We start from the raw sequence: 19,446 nt of genomic DNA on the forward strand, positions 1-19,446 counted from the left end.
CTGGGTCCCGCGCTACCGGTTGCGTGTGCCTGCGTGTGTGTGTATGATGGGACGAAGGCAAGCTGAGAAACCAGCACAAGAGAGAGAAAAGCAAGGGGCTGTCACTGCGACGCAGGCGGCTCACTGATACTGCCAGTACGCGTCCTCGCAGCTGGAGGTATGCAACATGAGGGCAGGCATGATCTGCTTGTGCCATGATTGCTGGGGAATTTATTTACGGTCCATTTTTTTTTTCTTCAATACCATACCCATACCCATGCCTGCCCGTGCTTTTAATTCTTGACCCTTGCTCACGGCAAACCTCCGCATCTCTCTGTCGTCTGTTCATTCCCAGAGACGGCTCAGAGCTGGCTTCCATCCATTCACTTCCTATTTACGCTCCTTTTCCCGCCGTGGCAGGTTCTCTTCTTCTCTTCTTTTCTTTCCTCCCCTCGCCCGCCGTCGTCATTTCGTTCCTCCCGGGGAGGTTTCCATTTCTCTCTACACCTTGTTTCTTCTCCTTGTTGTTGTTTCACTTCGTCCTCTCCTTCCGTTTCGTTTCTCTTCTATCGCCGCAATGAGTGCCGGAAACTCTTTGCTGCCCCGGGCAGCTTACAAGCTCACCCCCGAACAGCAGGCCGCCAAGGATGCCGCCGAGGCCGTCAACACGAAGCTCTCCGACTATCTCATGATCGTCTGCGGTGCAGTCTCGGTCGCTGTCATCATTTGGAAGGTCTGCGAACGCATCATCAAGCTCACCCGACATGTTTCCTGCCTGCACAACGATAAGCAGCGCTACTTTGCCATTCCTTCACCCAACGTTTCCGCTCTCAAGCGCCACCTGCTCTACGCCCCCGTCGTTAGCAAGAGACACAACCGCGAGATCCAGCTCAGCCGCGCTATCAACGTCGGTACTCTGCCCACTCGTTTCCAGCTTCTCTTCCTCATCGCCTACTTCGCCTCCAATGTCGCCTGGTGTGTCGTCGATATCCCTTTCGATGGTGAAATGTCGGCGGTTGCCGGTGTTATCCGCAACCGAACTGGTGTTCTTTCCACTGTCAACATGGTATGGCCCTCTTGTCAGGTCTATGAAGCATCTAGATCAGTGTATCATTGATCTTGGCTTGTGTGGCAGCCCGGAGTCTGGCTGACTGAATATCAGGTCCCCCTTTTCCTGCTAGCTGGACGAAACAACCCTCTCATCCCGCTCTTGAACATCTCGTTTGACACTTACAACTTGATTCACCGCTGGTTCGGCCGTATTGTCATTCTTGAGGCCGTTGCACACACTCTTGCCTACTATGCCGGATCAGGCTGGACGTTCACCGTTCCTTCAGGAGCCTTTATCCTTCCAGGATTCATCGTGAGTTGGCCCCACCTCGAGTGAGAACTGACTATATGTCAGTTTGTAGCCAGTTTGGTCAAGTTACTTACTCCTATCAGGCCACCTGCGCCTTCGTTTTCCTCGGTATCCAGGCCTCCAGCCCGCTTCGACACGCCTTCTATGAGACCTTCAAGCTTCTCCACATTCTCGTCGCTGTCACCGCCGTTGTTGGCCTGTACTACCACCTTGTGGCCAAGGAATCTCTTTACCGATGGCTCTGCTACCTGTATGCCGCCATAGCTCTTTGGAGTTTCGACCGAACCTGGCGTCTGTGGCGTATCATTCGCTCTCACGTTGGTGGCTCACGCTCTAGGACCGTTATCGAAGCACTCCCCGGAAACGCTGTTCGCTTGACCACGACTCTAGCCCGCCCCTGGAATGCCAAGCCTGGACAGCACGCCTACCTCTACATCCCATCGATCAGCTTGTGGCAGTCTCACCCTTTCTCGGTTGCCTGGTATGACGGTGTTGATGACCCTAAGAATGAGAGGCTAGCGAGCACGAACCAGGATCTGCTGGCGATGCAGCAGCAGCGAGTCTCCTTCATCATCCGTGCCAGGACTGGAATGACCAACACTCTGTACCAGAAGGCTCTCGTCGCCCCCGGTGGGAGATTGGAGACTACCTGCTTCGCCGAAGGCCCCTACGGCGGCCATCACTCGTTCGACTCTTACGGTACCGTTGTTCTGTTCGCTGGTGGAGTGGGCGTCACCCATCCTGTTCCCTACATCAAGCACCTGGTCAATGGATACAACGAGGGCACTGTGGCGACTCGAAGAATCTTGCTCGTCTGGACAATCCAGAGCCCTGAACACCTCGAGTGGATCCGCCCCTGGATGACCGAGATTCTGGGCATGGAAAAGAGAAGGGATATCCTCCGAATCATGCTCTTCGTCAGCCAGCCACGATCTACCAAGGAAATTCACAGCCCTTCGTCGACTGTGCAGATGTTCCCGGGACGACCCAACATCAACACACTGCTGGCTATGGAGCAGGAGCATCAGGTTGGTGCCATGGTTGTCACCGTTTGTGGTCCCGGTGCTCTGAGCGACGAGGTCCGCCTTGCCGTGCGGAACCGCCAGGACCGATCCAGCATCGACTTTATCGAGGAAGCATTTACGTGGTAAATGAATGAGCAAGTGAACGGTGTTGGGGAGTTTGATGTCTCTGCCAATCAGTTTAAGTTCCCCGACGATCGGTCTCCCGAACTATCGAGCTTACCAAAGCTCTCATTTCTCAGCTCTAGCACTTACACGTGCTTGAGATCTTCTTGTCCATCTGGGACGTCTTGCTAAGCAAGGATCAATTATCAGATCAATTCTCATGTACTTGTACTTTTAGATCGAGGTGGTATATACGCTCTTTTGCGGGCCAGCTACAAGGCTGTAATGGGCACTCCCAACGTGGAATGATTTCTTTAATTCGTATCACTCATGGTCCTAGGAAGTATTGTCCATGAGGCTTCGGTGTTGAAAGTGCAGGGCTCGTCCACGTTGCACCAGTTGCGCGCTGGTATAGTGGAGGTTGAGCTCAATTCCTCACAGGACTATTGGAATCTGAGGTGTCGCTCGGTTGCACCTTGATGCGTCATTGCGTAGTTCGCGTTTCAAACGAGACTGGATGACGACGCGCATTGATACCCGAGACGGTGAATGTGTTGTCTCTATCGTTGGAGCTCTCACTCATGATAGTAGGCACTTGTGACCAATGAGTCGGCAGATGACCCAATCTCCAACTCTGTCCTGCCTTGACTCAGAAACATTGATCACTTGACCATCATGTTGGCGCTAAGCACATCTAAGCATAGGTCCACCGTCAAGCAGCCACAAGTCGGGCGCGGCATGTGGCAAAGCTAAGGCACTGCATCTCAGCGACTCAGCTGAATGCAGTGAAATCAACGGCAGTCAGCTCGGGGAATGCTTGTATTTGAAGTAAGCAAGGGGCTGACATAGAATGCTCGGCTGGTCAATAACATGCCTGGGAGTTCCCAAAGGTCACCTGCGAGTTGAGAGGTGGCTGGGAGACCCGCTCAGTGGCCCCTCCGCCTCCCGCATCAGTGTACATTGGCGCCCCAGAAGGAGCACTGAATGGGAAGTACCTTAAGGTGTGAGCGTGTATTCTGTTGCGAGGGCATGCAACTAACGGGGCGAGACCTCCGCATTCGGGGGTCAGACTAACACCACGCAAGCCTCGGCCGCGCCTCGGGAGCCTGGACCAGGCAGTCTCTCATGGGACCTCAAGCAGTGCAGTACGTACCTACGCTCCCAGAGCTTATCAGCTCCCCCGTCTTTGTTCCACCAGTGGTCGATCCGTGCTACCTACCTCTCCCATTCATCCATCCATCGTCAATCTCCCATCATCTCTTGACAAGAATCAACCACAGAATCTTGGCCGCCCTTTGCCGGCCGCCCCTTCATCATGGCGTCCAGAAGCCTTATCCCATTTCTCGTAGCCATGATGCTACTGACGGGTGTTTGCAACACCCTGTTGACCAAGTATCAGGTATGACGATATCGGCATCCGGCCTCGCCGCACGCGATGAGCTCCCATTCACGATAGCTTGGCTAACTTTGGATAGGACAATCAATGTGTCCGTAACTGTGATCCCGATGACAATCCGAGAAAGCGTGCCTTCTTCAACCAGCCTGTACTGCAGACGGCGCAGATGTTCATTGGTGAAATGGGCTGCTGGCTCGTCGTCGGCATCATGGCTCTTTGGCGTCGGTTCACCGGCACTTCAACACCAGCGGAACGGGGCTACCAGGCAGTCGACACGAATGAAAATGACGACCCTGCCGCCGATATCGAGAGCAATGATAGAACAAAGCTGCTTAACAACGGTCGGTCTATCCTCAAAGGCCATAGGATCCTACTGCTTGCGCTGCCCGCGATTTGCGATATCTGCGGAACCACCCTGATGAACGCTGGTCTTCTCATGGTTGCTGCCTCTATCTATCAAATGACCCGAGGCGCCTTAGTCCTGTTTGTCGGACTCTTCAGCGTGGTCTTCCTCAAGCGCCACCTCCGCCTCTTCCAATGGCTCTCTCTGGTCGGTGTCGTCCTGGGAGTGGCAGTTGTTGGACTTGCTGGTGCTCTTTGGCCAGATGAAAAGCCGGAGCAGTCCATGGACGGTCCTAATGAGGACTCGGTCACAGACAGCGGCCTTTCTGATGCGGCCAGGGCTGTCATTGGCGTTCTGCTCATTGCCGGCGCCCAGATTTTTACGGCGACCCAGTTCGTGCTCGAGGAATGGATCCTGGAGAACTCCCCCATTGAACCGATCAGGGTCGTTGGCTGGGAGGGCATTTTCGGCTTCACTGTGACAGTCCTGGCCATGGTCGTCCTGCACGCGGCCATCGGCTCCACCCCCGCCGGCCGGTACGGCTACTTTGATATGGTCGAGGGCTGGCACCAGATGATTGGGAACAAGAAGATCTTGCTCTCGAGCATTCTCATCATGATTAGCATTGGGTAAGCGGCCTACTGTTTGACATTCACATACTTGTTTAACTAACCGAACCCAGTGGCTTCAACTTTTTTGGACTCTCGGTCACCCGGAGCGTCAGTGCCACCTCTAGGTCGACTATCGACACTTGCAGGACTCTGTTCATTTGGATCGTCTCGCTTGGCTTGGGATGGGAGACGTTCAAGTGGCTCCAGATTGTTGGATTCGCTCTGCTTGTTTACTTCACCTTTTTGTTCAACGGCATCGTCCAGCCCCCTCTTGAATGCTTGAGGGTGGAGGAGGAGATCGAAGAGCTTCTTCCTGAGGAGCCGATCGAGCACCGCTAAAGTCATGCTCACCATCATAGATTGGTATGATAGACCGGCAACATCGGATCGGCTTCCCGGATACGGCATTTGCATGTTTGGATCGGCGCATTGGGAGTTGGATATTGGTGTGAATTGGAGTAGCTCAATGTAACCACCAGGAATAATTTGCTTGAATCAAACCACTGAAATAAACGTACAAACCCCGTTCGCCATACAAGTGAAAGAGCAATGCTATTCCATCCAAAAGAGACCCAGACACCGATAGGACCCAGAGACGACGCCACAATAGCAAACCTGAGTCCACAATCACGCCAGCGAAACCCCTCGCTTACGGAGGATCCATCAAGTGACATTGCAAAGCAGCTCAGCCTCGAGGATGAACTTGCCCTCTTTGTACTTTTCGGAGGGTTCGTAGGCCTTGTCATACTTCCACCCGACAGTCTCCTTACACTGCCGGCATGTAATATCGCGAACGACGTGTCGGCCGGTCGTCATGTTGCGCTCGTTAGGGGCGCCTGTGTCGATGTTGACGACGCTGTGGAAGAGATACGCTTTACCATGCTGACCACGGAAGTTCTGTCCTGGTGTTAACGAATCCTGGCTCCGAGGGAAGAAGCCCGGCGGTGTGCTGATGGAAGGGGGGCCAGTGCATACTCGACTTATGATGTCTTCGTGGTTGGCGAGGTGCGCCTTGCACGTCTTGCAGCCATAGATTTTGGCGCTGTTGAGATAGGTGTTGTAAGCCAGGCCCATGATGCGGGGGCCTGCGGTCGGGAGGAGCGATGTCGGTTTCGAGAGACGGCGGGTAGCGTGGAGACGCTGAAGATGGTTCTAAGATGATCGCGGGGGATGAAAAGTTTTGGGCGAAGCCTTTCGGGGGCACGTTTGCGGCTAGAGCTGGCGATGACTGACCAAGGCAGGTCAAAGGTTAAATAGAGGTGAACGGTGGGTGCAGCGGGTAACATGGAGCGCGTCATGAGGCCGGAGGTGGCAGGCACGTAGCTCCGTGAGGCGGGGCCAGCGTATCGGACGTCGGTGGGGGCCGAAAGACGGTGATAGGAGAGAGACCACCCAGCTCAAGCTCCTTGTTCAACGTGAAAGGATGCCTTGATAGTTGCCTTGATTAATGCTATGCACGTTTAGACTTAATGATGAGCATGCTCACCGGCACTATATTGAGTCTGCTGACTGGCTGTCGAGGACAAGATGGCCACTCATGGTTTCAGCTGGTGATCCATTATCTAACAGAAGGGCATCACAACATACACGAGTGCAACGACATGCAACGGACTGGATCCTCCTTGTTCATTTTCTGATCTGTTTGGTGCACGACACATGCATGTCTGCTACCGACATGTCGAGCTACCTGGCTCCGACCCCTTGTGTTCAACCGATAAAACAATACTCTGTAGATGTTTGCGTAAAAGATCTGAAGCGACAACTACCTACCCAAAGAATATGACAATGTGCGCCTACGCCATTTCGGACACGCTTTTCCAAAAGACATTCACTTTTTGGCCTTCTTCTGTTCCTTCTCCGCCAAGTCCTTGTCCTTGATGTTGTTGAAGTGCCAAACGCCCCTTTCGCGGTCCTCCTGCAGTTGCTGCATGTCTTGCTCGCTGATGGGGATTCCTTCGATGCCCTTGACCTTCTTTCCTTCAATAAACATCATGATTCCTCCAATAGCGGCGACGATGCATGCGAGTGCCACGAAAAGACCAGTGGACCAACTAGGACGGTCATATCGGTTCAAGCCCCACATGAAGCCGGCCAAGACGCACTGGAGAAAGGTGTTCCAGACCATCAGCCAAACGACAGCATCCATCTTCCAGACTGGTGTAGCGGGGGCTCGTCGACCGGTGAGGGGAGCGTCTGGTATCTTATCCTCGGGGAAGGGGACAGAGATAGATGAACATAATTCGGGTAAGCTGGAGACATTCTTTGGTCCGATGCTAACGTCAACATCCTCAGAACCTGGAAGCCGGAACCATCCTCGGTGAATACCACCCAGACGGCGGAGCGCAACTGTATCGTTTTTTACTCGGTATTGAAGGAGGAAGTAGAGATCGCGAAATCGCCAGGGAGCGAGCCCAAAACCAGTAACGCAGAAAAGGGCGTTGAGGATCTGCGAATCCCATTCAATCCATTTTCGTCTGGGGGAGTTGATGTCGTTGCAAGTTGGGTGGCACATGGCAGGGGCGGCGTTGCTGTAATTGATTAGCGCTTATTCATGATGAAGGTGATGATATACATACCAGAGGAGAAGGAAGAGCATGCCTCCCCAAGCCACAACGTTCAAGCCATAGATAGTAACACAGAAGCCCAGAGGCGTAAGGAAGTAATTCCAAAAGGCGATCAAACCGGTCTTCGTCGACTGAGCAAATGTATGCTTGGGAGGGAAATGGTAGCCGTTGGGGAACGGCGCAGCAGCGTCGGGTTCCCCATCTCTCTTCGTGGATGCAGCACTCGTGCTAGCCTTTTCCTCAGAGGTCGCCTCTTCGTTGACGACGGGAAATGTGCTTTGTCTCGATGGACCACCGGCGGCGGGACCCGATTGCATTGGGATAGAAGCCTCCGAGGTTCTGCGTGGCGCGGCCTGACGAGTGAAGATTGAGGATGCGATGGTTCCCGTCGCGGCCATGAAACCCTCAGGAGGGCCTGATACTTCGAAGCTCTGAGAGACGCGACGAAGACGTCCGCTTAAGGATGAAGAGGCAGCCGGTCGATTCTCTACAAGCGACGGAGGATCTGTGTTGTCTGAGCGTGGCGACGTCTCGTCGATGGTTGGAAAGGGCTCGGTTTCGGTTTCGGTCCCATTATTGGACGGCCGTCTCGGGGGCGACATCGTGGCGGTGCTCTCTTGTCACCTTGGCCACCTAGCCAAGGCTGGGCAGTGTAGGTAACGTATGCGAAACGATGAATTATGACGATATGAAGCGAGCAAAGGCGACAGCTGGAGATGCAGCAGGAATGGCAAAGGAGAGGGAATGGAGGCCGTGATATGATGAAATGATGCGCTCCGCACCCAGCAACGGGGAACTGGGTCAGTTTTAAAGGGCGATGCTTGCAGTCTAATCCGCACTACTTGCGTACGCGGGCCGGGTACTTGGCGACGACTCTCGGTGTCGCTGATAACGCCAAGCCGGTGAGCACCAAGGAAAGCTTAAAACGGGGGCGACATCAAGGCCGAGGATTCGATCAGTTACTTTGAGGGTAGAACACGCGGCTCAAAGACCAGGATTTAATTGGAAAGTGAAGATTCGGCTCTCAGACTGCCGCTGGGAGATTCCGTGTCAGGTCACGACAAAGTACTCTCCCCACCGGAGTCAAGTACCCTTCAGACCCGTAATAAAAGCCAAATTTCGCAAGCCCTTGATCTGCATCAGTCTCGCTTTTTTACGCGTATTATATTTTGACTCCGACGGACCTCGCTCGCATCCACCATTCGTTTGTCAAATTCTCACACCATAGGACCCAGTATCTTTCCCTCTTAACGGCCTCCCCGACTGCTTCGCCCTCTTCCACGTATTCAGCAAAACTTGGCCCATTCAACTCGCGAATTGTTTCCTTGGCTCACTTGGCACACGTCGCATTACCGCATGAAAAATTACCCAGCCCGATATGGATCGTTCAAGTGACCCGGTTGCCAACGTCACCTCAACCGTCTTATACAACCTCCAGCACCAGCATGATTGGGCTTCTCTCAAGGTTCAAGATACTACGGGTCGCCGGCCTTTGATCAGGGGCCTGCCTCCCCGTCGGCTCTACATTCACCCTGACGACCAGATTGCTGCCCTAGACCGCGAAAAGGCCACAGGAGAGGCTGTTGACCAGTCACCAGAGTTGGAGTGGGTTTTGGCGGTACATCCCGAGGAGACTTGGACAATCAAGGCCTTTTCGGAAATCTTTGACTCTATCGAAAACAGCGGTCCTCGCGAGAAGAGGATCGTACTGGCGACGGTTCACAACGATTCCACTGTCGTCTACTACATCATGCATGAGGGCATGGTCAAGCCACGACAAAACTGATATTGTCGTCCATTTCCATCCTCTCTCATCTATCAGGGGGTGAAGACCACCTTTTGGGTCTTGCGCTGCTCAAAAAGAGTGTATCCTTCAGGCGCCTGTGAGAGGGGCATGACATGGTCAAACATGAAGCTATCATCATGATTAGCTTGGGAACGATCATATCGACAGTCGATGGAGCACAAACCCGATGAGGTCTTGCTTCTGCTCGAGCAGCTTAAGGGCTTCGGGGAAAACGCTTCGGACAGGACACCGGCCCATCTGTAATCGGATGTTCTTCCTACATCACGGTTAGCCTGGTAGCCTTTCACGGCGACGGCTACAGAGGTGACCGTGAAGTTGGGACAACTTACGTATATGCGTCATCTCCCGTCCACGGAATCTACACAAATCATCATCAGTTCACTGTTAGACCAACGTCCTGAGCCGAAGCCGTACCTCCTTGTTGTGGACGCCAATGCTGCTGATGGCGCCGAAGGGTCGCACAATGTCGAACGCTGTCCTCAACGCGGGTGATTGACCGACAACCTCAACAACCATATCAGCTCCGCGTCCATTGGTCACCTCCTTGATTCGAGCCTCCAGCCCAGCCCTGTCACTCTCGAAGTTGAGAGGCTCAGCACCAAGCTTCCGGGCCTGTTCCAAGCGACTCTCGACGCTGTCGATGGCGAATAGATGGCGGGGCTTATAATGAGTAGCAGCTAGGATAGCACACAACCCAACGGGTCCGCAACCTATAACTACCATGGTAGCATCTTGAACATTTTGTAACGGGCAAAGCTCCATGGCGCTCTTGACCCCGTAGAACCCAGTGGGGAAGATATCGGCCATGAGGAGGAGCGCCTGGTCTGAAATGGTATCCGGAGCCTTCACGGCAGTCCCGTCAGCCATTGGGATTCGCACATACTCAGCTTGTCCTCCGTCAAGAGTTTCACAGCCAAACAGCTGGCTCTCGACACATCGGGCCGAGTAGCCGCTGTTGCAATAAAAACAATTGCCGCTAGAGATCTATGTCAGGACACCTTGGCAACACATCATGGCAGTATCAACTTACCAGGAAGCCGTGAATGGGGCGACGACTTTATCGCCAATCTTAATGGTCTTGACGGCAGGGCCAACCTGGACGACGGACCCAGTAAACTCGTGTCCCATGATGAAGCCAGTGTCAGAGGGCTGGTGGCCTCGATAGATGTGAAGCTCGCTATGAGTATAGGTTAGGGCAGTTGTAGTTGGTAATCCATTGAGCACTCACGATCCGCAGAGGCCAGCGGCGTGTACTTTGATGATAATATCTCGGTCATCGCGGACTAGGTTGATGCAGTTAGTTAGTAGCCGCTGTAGATATGCATAATTACTTGTGCTAGGGTCTGCGTGAAATCAAGCGGTTTTACCTTTGGGAACTTGCCGGTCTTGCACCGAGATTTTGTAAAGACCGTCAAAAACGACGGCCTTCATTGTTTCCGGGAGAGCCATGTTCGTAGCGGGAATGAAGATATGCCAATGCTTTACGATATGCAGTTGGTTCAACCAATGTCTCACAGGGATGGACGACGTTGTCAAGCCCTTGAGAAAATGAAGCCTCACAATCTCTCACAATCTCGGCGACGAGCTGAGCGCGGGGCAAGGCGTGGAGGTCCGCCATCGGCGCACAAATGGACGGCATTTGTCGGCTGCCATGGTGGAGAATATGTCGTACAATGAGCCGCAGGTAGCCTCTGTAACGGAGTTTTTGAGAATGGATGCCATGCTCAGAGGTAGACGGCAAAAAGATGAAGGCATCACGGGAGAACGTTGGGTGGTATACGAGCGTTGAGATACGATAATACGTAGCGAATTTTCGGCGCCTGCCTGTCAGCGACGGGAAGGTTCAGAGGAATGAGCTTGATGGCCACTTCAGGCACACCCGTGGCTGGAGCTAACGGCTGCCACCATGTTCAGTACATCATTGCTAATGAAATGAACTGCATGTGCGTACCCGAAGATGGTCTGCAGACGCAAGCTGATCTACAGAACACCGACCGATCATTTCCCTGGCGGTCCCTCGAGTTGGACGTCTCATTCAATCCCCAGACAATGTCGTTTGACAGTTGGATGCGATATGGGTTCCAGCCACTCTGGGGTAACCGAGTCAGTCGCGACCCGGGGCACACTCGAATTAGGTCTAGGCAAAGCAATTTCGCGTGCCCGACGAAGAACCTAATAGCCGCACAAGATGTCAACTGATGCCGCCCACATTCGGCATGTCTTGTGGGATGCCATTTCAAGAGGGGTTTAAATGAGAAGAAGCGGGCGGTTGACCAAAGACTTGAAACGACCCAGACATGACATATGGGCGAAGAAGCTGACTGCGGCAGAACACATTGCAGGTAATTTCGACAATTTCCTCTGAAGAGCTGAAATCTCCCGCGGCCGGCAAGGCAATGGGCGGTCGGTCACCCAAGCTGGGATGGCAAGGGTGCGGAAGATGGGAACTTCGGGATGGGGAGCCGCTTCTGTGGGTGGTTTGTGGAGTGTCCAATGACGGGCCAGCGCTTTCGCTGTCTCTGCAACTCGACAGGTCCCTGAACGCTGTACAGTGTGAATGACGTATGACAAACAGTACGACAGATACCCCACAACACACATTCGATCCACTTCCCCTCGTCCAGAATCCACCGTGCGGCTGGGGCAGGCGGTGGAGACGTGTCTCTGGGGTCCTTGGGGGTGGGCCAATTAGCGGATGCGCTGTTCCTCTGACGGGACAGTCCGCGAAGGGCGTTGGGTGCGCGACATATTTTTGAGTCAAAATGGGCAGTGGTTATCAAGCGGCTCTTTTGTCCCGTCGCCGACAGATGGGATGGGATGGGATGGGATGGGATGGGATGGATGGTGTGTGGGTTGTCACGCGTGGAAGAAAAAGCACAGAATGCACGCTCCGTACGGCCCGAGGCTTGTGAGCCGCAAAGGGTTCCGCCATGACGCGCGCATCATCGGGGAAAAAGGAACAACAGCAGCAGATAAACGAGAGGACGAGAACTGAGGAGCAAGAAAGCGGCTGAAGCAGGAATACCTACCTACCCAGCCCACATGGCATCGCGCACGCATCACACACACTCTCGCGCGCGCACACCCGCACACACATGTCGACACGGCAGTGGACGTTGAGGCTTAGACGATGACCCTGGTGGGGAAGAGAGGGGGGAGGCCTCGGCGGATGCATCCATTGCTCCATCCGCTCGATTGCCCATTGCTCCATTTCCCCATTGCTCATGGCTCCCTTGACCCATTCTCTGCATTCAAAAACACGCAATGCTCGGGGGGTCGAGGTCATTTCTGCCCTGAATTATCAGCACAGCGCAGCGCTGCTGGAGAGAAGACGCCGGGCGGATAAGGAGTTCCGTGTCACCTTGGTCGGCGATACCACGAGGTGGGTGACAGACAGTCCCGATGGGATCACTCGCATCAGTCGCTTGACGCCTGCGAGGTCGGTCAAGAAAAAAAGAGATTGACTGGACGCGGAGAAGGGTCATTTTAGGGACAGGTCAATAATGCACAAGCTGTACATAACCAAGCTAGCGCCCTCAGGTCGCCAGCACTAGACTAAACGCTCGACAGACAACCAGACGGAGACTGGCAGAGAAGTACCGCTGTCTGTCGGCCCTCTTTCCCTCCCCGGCCGCAATAACAGCAGAGCCCCATCCGGGGACCCCCTGCTCTCAGCCGACCTACCACATGTTACAGATAGCCAAGGGCCGAATTACCACCTTTACCCCATCCCCATCTTCCATCCATCACCCATCCAAGTCGTCGCCCCAGCCTTCTTACCTCCCCGGGACCCCAGCCCCGGCCAAGTCCCTTTTTCCCACTTTCCAATCCTAGCATCAAGCCGCGGCGCAGGCACAAAGCGGTCGAGTACGTAAAGTGCTGTAGGTAATAGGTAGTTAGTCTCTGGCACTGTACTTACTGTACCTTCCTGCGTAGTGGCAAGTGCTTCCTCTAACTGCTTCAAACCCCGTAATCTGGTGTCAAGTCAAGGAGTGGAGGCATACTCCATATCCAGTAGCATGCTAGAGATAGGGCTCCCAGGAACAGCAAAATACACTCAATTCCCCCATATTTACTGTGGTCTCCCCTCAAATTCGCCTCGTACACGATCCCGCCTGTCAACGCGCCTCATCTCACCCGCACTCGTCGTCGGCCATTCACCTCGATACATCAGGTAGGTACCTACCCCTTCGCTCACCTTGTTCCGTGGACTCGCACCTACAGGTCTTGGCGTTAGCATTCACTGCCGCCTGGTATTTCTCGTTCAACATTCGCGCTTGACTTGCCCTGCCCCATCTCACCATCCCCATTCCACCCCATTCCGAATACTGTTGGATGCCCTCTGAATTCCCCTCTTCACAGTCATCGCGCAAACGTATTTGAAATGAGCAGCGGTTTAATAAAGGGACAGTTTCCGAGATAGTGCGCATATTCACGAGCATGATAATTATACTCTTCTCTGGTCGACACCTCTGACACACTATCGCGTTCCGCCTCAAATTCACCGCATTACACCGCAAATCAATCGTCTTTGATTCGGCGCTTATAATATCTGTCATCGACCGTCGCCTCGCCTTCATATTTTCGATTCGCACCTGCGGAGTCTGTCTCGATCTTCTGGCATCGCCTTGAACCGCCTCGTTTTACCCGCTCTATCGCAAACCCATCGGCCGCTCGCAGAAGGCGAACCAGCACGGATAGTTCGCCTGCCTCTCGCCGCGCCCTTCCCTTCGTCAACCGCTCGATTGCGTACCGTGGCTGTGTCTTCCGCCGATCGATCGATTCATCATTCTGCAGCATCGGCCTAGTCGAAATTGCCCTGGTCTGATACCTGCACTTGAGCGCTGCCCGCGACACCATCTCCGGCGCGAGATCCGACACGCAAATATCACGACCTATCAAAAATCCCGAGCGAACCCGCCTTCCTGTGCCTCACGCTTCCCACCCCGTGAGGGGCCATGGCGAGTTGAACGACCGCCGTCGACGCGACAACTATGACCACGGCCACGCAGCACCAGCAGCACCAGCCATCACAACCACAATTTGGCTTCGTTGTCGACACATACGACCCGGATGAGGTCGTACCTCGAGGCAGCCCCCTCATGGCCCCGCTTCGTCCCAAACTCGAGCCCTCTCCGAGTCCTCCCCCAGATATCCCTCCAGCTCAAGTCAGTCTTAGTCCCACCTTCATCGACGGTCGCGACAAGTCTAATCGCCACAAGGTTCGCCCTACATCAGGGGATGCTGTCTTGGTAGCTTATCTCGGCAACGGGCGCGATCCGGATGTTGCCCGTCTTGCTGGAAGCGAAGGCCTAGCCGCCGAAGAAGAAAGCTTCGACGAGGAGCCACGTCAAGAGAGGCTCGTCGATAATAGCACCATGAACCGACCTTCGCTTCGGCATCTTGCTGCAGATGCTCTTCAAGCCGCTTCGCTTGTCCCAATATCACCCTCAGCTCCTAGATCGATCGCCGATATAACTGGTCAATTATCCATTCACGATGAATCCCCAGCAGGAGGCACGCACGCGGCATATGTCTCTGCTCCTCGAGTCACCTCACCCCACCTTACCTCGAGCGGCCCGCTCCCTCCGCTTCATGGCGGGTACGTCTCGCCTGGAGAGTCAAAAGAGTCTCTTCCGTCCCTCCGCTCAGCTTTGGGCGAAATTAGGGATCTTGGGCCTGGTCGTATACCCGAGAAGGACCTTGCAGCCCCTTCAGGGCCAGCTACATCCTTTCCTGCGTCATCGCCAGGCGGCAATCTTCCACGGTTTAGCTTATCCACTAACCTTCCATCATCTCCCGTTTCACCAGATGGCTTCCGGACCCTCTCCCCACACTCGACAGGCCCTTCAAGTATACACTTCCACGCTGCGAATAATACACATCCGCGCCCTGGGACCGACTACAGCAGTAGTAGCAATGCCGGCGAGACACCGAGCACCGATCATTCTGTCTCAACTCCCGCTACCTCTGTCTCTATTACCGACCGCATGAGCATTGATGGAATCACAAATCCACAGCCTACCACAGGAACAGGAGCATACGTATGCAATTTTGCGGGATGCACAGCCTTGCCCTTTCAAACCCAGTATCTTCTCAATTCTCACGCAAACGTTCATTCATCCGCACGACCGCACTATTGCCCAGTGAAGGGGTGTCCGAGAAGCGAAGGAGGCAAAGGATTCAAGCGCAAAAACGAGATGATCAGGCACGGGTTGGTCCACGATTCCCCAGGCTATGTGTGCCCATTTTGTCCCGATAGGGAGCACAAGTACCCTCGTCCAGATAATTTACAACGGTATGTTTCCTCACACTGAGTTGACGTCTTGGTGACGCCCTGTGTCCTGAGCTTTAAACTAACTGGATACTCTTAGGCATGTTCGTGTCCATCACGTAGATAAAGACAAGGACGATCCGTTACTGCGAGATGTACTCGCTCAACGACCAGACGGTCCTAATCGTGGCCGGAGAAGACGCGGACCGCCATCATAGCACTGGGGTCAGAATGCCGTTCTCGATTGCCCGGGCTTTGCCCGTCTGAAGACAGACGAGGTTCTTATTCCCTTGCATTGTATGAGTATACGTTGATGATTCATGGACTGGATGAGCAACGGCTTGCGGACGTTGCCGGAAGATCTCAAGGTGATGTGGGCGGAGGATTCAAGACAAGGCGTTAAGGATTTCAAATACCCGGTTGGGTCAGGTTTCATTGCTTTCGACCTTCATGGAGTACCATATTGGCGCCTAAGAGGCGTTGGATTGAGGTAGCACATAGTATATTCCAAGCTTGACACGCACGACGTGATTTCGAACAGTCATCCTACCAATATGCAGTCTGTTTTGGTAACCCTGAGTACAACTAGTCTGTTGTGGCCACTATGCTCGACTGTCATCTCCATAGCCGCTGACCTCGTTATCATATATTTAGACAAGTTCCCAGCGGCCAACATTGACGGGTGCATCGCTATGGAGTTCTAGTTCAATACATTCTCCAATCTGGCTCGTGCCCATAGTCTCAACCACTAGCCACATACCCTCCCGCTGTAGTCGAGCAGGCTCCATATCAAGCTCAGGGGTTCGCACCACTGACTTGAGTTCTTGATATTCGCTCTCGCCAGAAACCGCGATGGTAGTTCGCTCCGGAGCCCAGCCATGCACCACAGAGAGTCGGACCATTAGCGTGGACGAGGGCCGACTCCCAGGGTCTAGGTTTGTCTGGATAACGCTTCGTGCAGTCACACTCATACGGGTCAACCAGGACACTGAGAGCTGCGCCCGCCTGACCTCTTCCCCGTCTGACAGCTGGAACGGTGTCAAGGTCTTGCGTAGTCTTCCAGCAGCATCGGCAGGGACAGGCTCGAGTGTCACGGGCGTCATGGAAGAGATCCTGAGGGCAAAGTCGGCAAGTTGACCTGCATCGAATGTCGAGCACACCAGGGTGTACACCCCAGCATCGACGTGGGTGATGTTTGCCACTGCGCAGCCCCTGCGATACTCGCCAGATGAACCTGTGATATCCCGAGCCTTGAGCGTCTGAACTCGTTTCCCTTTGGCCCACACTAGGTCGATGTGGACATGAACGTCTTGCATGTCGGTTGAGAGCAGAATGGAGAGAGGGCTCGCCTGGGCAAGCGACAGCTTGAATTGGGGGTTTGTTCCGTATGTCGTGCATGCTGAGTTGCCACCTGCGGTTCTTCTGGTCCACGAGCCTGTAATCTCCTTTGTGTGCGTCATTGCGTCACCTGCCTCTTTGACCCTCAGCGGGTCTTGTGAGAAGAACGAAAGAGTGAGGGTATACTCTGGAAGAGGAAATTCGTGCTGGTCAATGACGATTGTATATCGTTTCATCGGGCTTGCATCCAGGCGAGCCAGAGTCTGGGGCGAGTCCACGTATGGCCCCCGGTATAGATCACCATCACTCACTTGCACTCTGTGGCCATTGTTGTCGAAGATTAGGATGCTCATAAACCCGAGCTGTCCGGAGACCGCCGCCATGGTGTCGGTCCTATTTCGAGCAATTTCCAACTCGGCATCCATAAAGTGACGGCTGACAAGAATCCAGACCTCGCCACCTTTGGGTGACTGCAGTGAATATTGGGGGTTGCGTACCAATGAGGAAGCCAGCTTTGGAGATGGCATTTTCCAATTGAAGTGGTGGTCCTGACGTTGGGAGAAGCGCCCGGGATTCCAGTTCAGATACATGGACTCAAAATGTTGGACGACATCCTCAAGCGACATCCAGAACGAGCCAGCTGCGAGAAGAGAATTTGCGGACTCGGGATCGGTCGGCTGTACGGCCGAATCGTCGGTAATGGAAGCGTGATAAGCACCTCCTCTCCAGACCGGGCCATTACACCAGGGATTCTTGACCAAGAGCCTTCGACTATCACCAGCGACGTCGAGATCCATAACGGCGTAATCGTGTTCTCCAATCAGACCTAGAACATCCTCCTCTTCAGATGAAATACGTCCCGTACCCAGAGTGACTACAACATCTTCAGAGTCGTGAGCAGCCTTGATTCTCTCCCACACTGAGTCGATATCAAGATCTTCCCTATGAAAACGTAAGTTGGGACTTCTTGGTGAGCTATTGGGAGGGGAAGAAGAGATATAAATGGTTGGAGCTAATGCTAACCTTTGAAGAAAGAGCTGTTCGGGAATCCATCCTGTGAGCACCCATAGATCGGTGCCCGAGTTACTCCCCGGGAAGTCATAGCCTCCTCGCACTTTGAGATAGGCCTTTTCTAAAAGTGCCGGCCAAATCAGTTGAGGGTTGCGTCGATCAACAACGTAAAGAGTTCGATCAGTCGTCGAAGCTGGGAGACGTTCATCAATCACGACACGACGGAAGCAACCGTTGAAGTGTAGCCGAAGAACATATCTGCCAGAAGGAGAGAATTTGGGGACACCCTTGGCTTTGTCAAAGGGAAACAGGACGGATGACAGGACCTAGTGAAGCTGGTTAGCTGCAGTGAAAGACGTGCGAGTTCAGCGACTTTACTGAGTTTCGACCAGTTAAGATGCGCATGGCAGCACATAGACTAGCAACGACAGAACAATCGGTGGTCATGTCTTGCACCAGATCGCAGCCGTTTTCCGAGTTCATGAAGACACCGCCATCTGTCCCGCCATTTTCATAAAGCTCTCGTGGGCGTTTCCACCCACCGAAAGTAGCGGCCTGCCTGGGTGATAATGTGAAGGTGGATTCGTCACTGAATTCAGTTTAGCATTATTTGGGTCCAGGGTGGCTGGAGACGCAGCCTTACGTGAAGGGCTCATCGCCCGAGGGGAGTGAAAAGTCTTTTTCAGTAGGCTCAGCTGACCAGGGAGGGAAGGAGTTGCCATGAAGCCGTGAGGTTCGCTGTAGGAGACTGGGCGGCTGTGTAGGCTGGTGACCGGTGATTGCGGCCTTGAGCCTCTCAGCCTGAGTGATGAGTTGCTGGCATTTCAGCCGCAGACGCGTAGCATCTCGTTTGGTAGCGGCCTCTCCAGCTGCTCGCATGTATAGATCAGCCGCTTGAATGGCATAATCGAGGGCCGCTTGGCCACTCGATGTTGCGATGAGAGACTCAGCAGCCTGGAATGGAGTTAGTCGGATGACGTTGGTGCTGGTGTGGTGGTAGGTTGCCGTAGAATGTACCCGACCACAGGGGCCGGGGGCCAGGGTAAATAAAATCGACAAGTGCGGCTTACCTGAGCTCTCCTCTCCATCGCCGATTTACTGAACCATGGCGTCCAGTTGCTCACAATACAAGCTCAGTCGACGTTTGAGCTGAGATCACGCTCGAGACTGGAGAACCCCGCGGTGGGGCAGTTCGCTCATTAGGAACTGGCAATGGCTGAGCTGCCGTGTTCATAGCCCCCTTTTTGTCTCCACCTGAGCTCCTTTCTTGAGAGGGCTCTCTTCCAACACAAACACAAGCTACAGAGGACCACATGAACTCCTAGTTACGGAGCATTTTGTCGCGCGTTATGCAATAAGTATGCACTTAGGAGGCAGTTTGAGGTCCTACAGACTAAAACCCATGTGATCCTGGCCCAAGGTAAGGAGCAACTCAAACCTCAACGTCATGGATCAACATGGGACAGTTCGGTGATTCTCGGTGGACGACGAAAATGCAAAGGCTCCTTACATCATTCTTAGTTTGAGGTTGAGCGGCATCCGTATTCCCTCTGAGCGAGATGCACCGTTGTATGGCGTTTTCACAACCGCGGGTTCACCCCTCTAAGCCACTAACCGAGGTACCTATTGCGGGCCA

General features: G+C 53.9%; 8 protein-coding genes across 8 annotated transcripts; 4 read left to right on the forward strand and 4 right to left on the reverse strand.

Moving 5' to 3' along the window:
• Positions 1–556: 556 nt before the first annotated feature.
• Positions 557–2,490, forward strand: LRP88_06970 (ferric reductase like transmembrane component-domain-containing protein; the record flags this gene model as incomplete). Its single annotated transcript, XM_083243507.1, has 3 exons — positions 557–1,045; positions 1,142–1,342; positions 1,423–2,490. 3 exons carry the CDS (start codon positions 557–559, stop codon positions 2,488–2,490), a joined length of 1,758 nt encoding a protein of 585 aa, XP_083100731.1.
• A 1,291-nt stretch (positions 2,491–3,781) lies between these two features.
• LRP88_06971 (uncharacterized protein) lies at positions 3,782–5,155 on the forward strand (the record flags this gene model as incomplete). The annotated part of the gene is made up of 3 exons (XM_083243508.1): positions 3,782–3,865; positions 3,942–4,834; positions 4,888–5,155. 3 exons carry the CDS (start codon positions 3,782–3,784, stop codon positions 5,153–5,155), a joined length of 1,245 nt encoding a protein of 414 aa, XP_083100732.1.
• A 324-nt stretch (positions 5,156–5,479) lies between these two features.
• LRP88_06972 (Yippee/Mis18) lies at positions 5,480–5,890 on the reverse strand (the record flags this gene model as incomplete). The annotated part of the gene is made up of 1 exon (XM_083243509.1): positions 5,480–5,890. The coding sequence occupies one exon, from the start codon at positions 5,888–5,890 to the stop codon at positions 5,480–5,482; it is 411 nt and encodes a 136-aa protein (XP_083100733.1).
• Positions 5,891–6,644: 754 nt separating this feature from the next.
• Positions 6,645–7,982, reverse strand: LRP88_06973 (uncharacterized protein; the record flags this gene model as incomplete). Its single annotated transcript, XM_083243510.1, has 2 exons — positions 6,645–7,344; positions 7,393–7,982. 2 exons carry the CDS (start codon positions 7,980–7,982, stop codon positions 6,645–6,647), a joined length of 1,290 nt encoding a protein of 429 aa, XP_083100734.1.
• Positions 7,983–8,758: 776 nt separating this feature from the next.
• On the forward strand, positions 8,759–9,166 carry LRP88_06974 (tRNA-splicing endonuclease subunit Sen15; the record flags this gene model as incomplete). The annotated part of the gene is made up of 1 exon (XM_083243511.1): positions 8,759–9,166. The coding sequence occupies one exon, from the start codon at positions 8,759–8,761 to the stop codon at positions 9,164–9,166; it is 408 nt and encodes a 135-aa protein (XP_083100735.1).
• A 32-nt stretch (positions 9,167–9,198) lies between these two features.
• LRP88_06975 (chaperonin 10-like protein) lies at positions 9,199–10,636 on the reverse strand (the record flags this gene model as incomplete). The annotated part of the gene is made up of 7 exons (XM_083243512.1): positions 9,199–9,295; positions 9,351–9,443; positions 9,517–9,545; positions 9,602–10,163; positions 10,218–10,364; positions 10,416–10,470; positions 10,555–10,636. 7 exons carry the CDS (start codon positions 10,634–10,636, stop codon positions 9,199–9,201), a joined length of 1,065 nt encoding a protein of 354 aa, XP_083100736.1.
• A 3,545-nt stretch (positions 10,637–14,181) lies between these two features.
• Positions 14,182–15,679, forward strand: LRP88_06976 (uncharacterized protein; the record flags this gene model as incomplete). The annotated part of the gene is made up of 2 exons (XM_083243513.1): positions 14,182–15,485; positions 15,562–15,679. The coding sequence occupies 2 exons, from the start codon at positions 14,182–14,184 to the stop codon at positions 15,677–15,679; spliced, it is 1,422 nt and encodes a 473-aa protein (XP_083100737.1).
• Positions 15,680–16,111: 432 nt separating this feature from the next.
• Positions 16,112–18,898, reverse strand: LRP88_06977 (uncharacterized protein; the record flags this gene model as incomplete). The annotated part of the gene is made up of 5 exons (XM_083243514.1): positions 16,112–17,741; positions 17,823–18,136; positions 18,189–18,369; positions 18,454–18,764; positions 18,881–18,898. The coding sequence occupies 5 exons, from the start codon at positions 18,896–18,898 to the stop codon at positions 16,112–16,114; spliced, it is 2,454 nt and encodes an 817-aa protein (XP_083100738.1).
• Between the last annotated feature and the right edge of the window lie 548 nt (positions 18,899–19,446).

Source organism: Fusarium phalaenopsidis (genome assembly GCF_050370095.1).
Source record: "Fusarium phalaenopsidis strain FUZ10S chromosome Unknown contig_32298, whole genome shotgun sequence".
In the NCBI taxonomy this organism is placed as follows: domain Eukaryota; kingdom Fungi; phylum Ascomycota; class Sordariomycetes; order Hypocreales; family Nectriaceae; genus Fusarium; species Fusarium phalaenopsidis.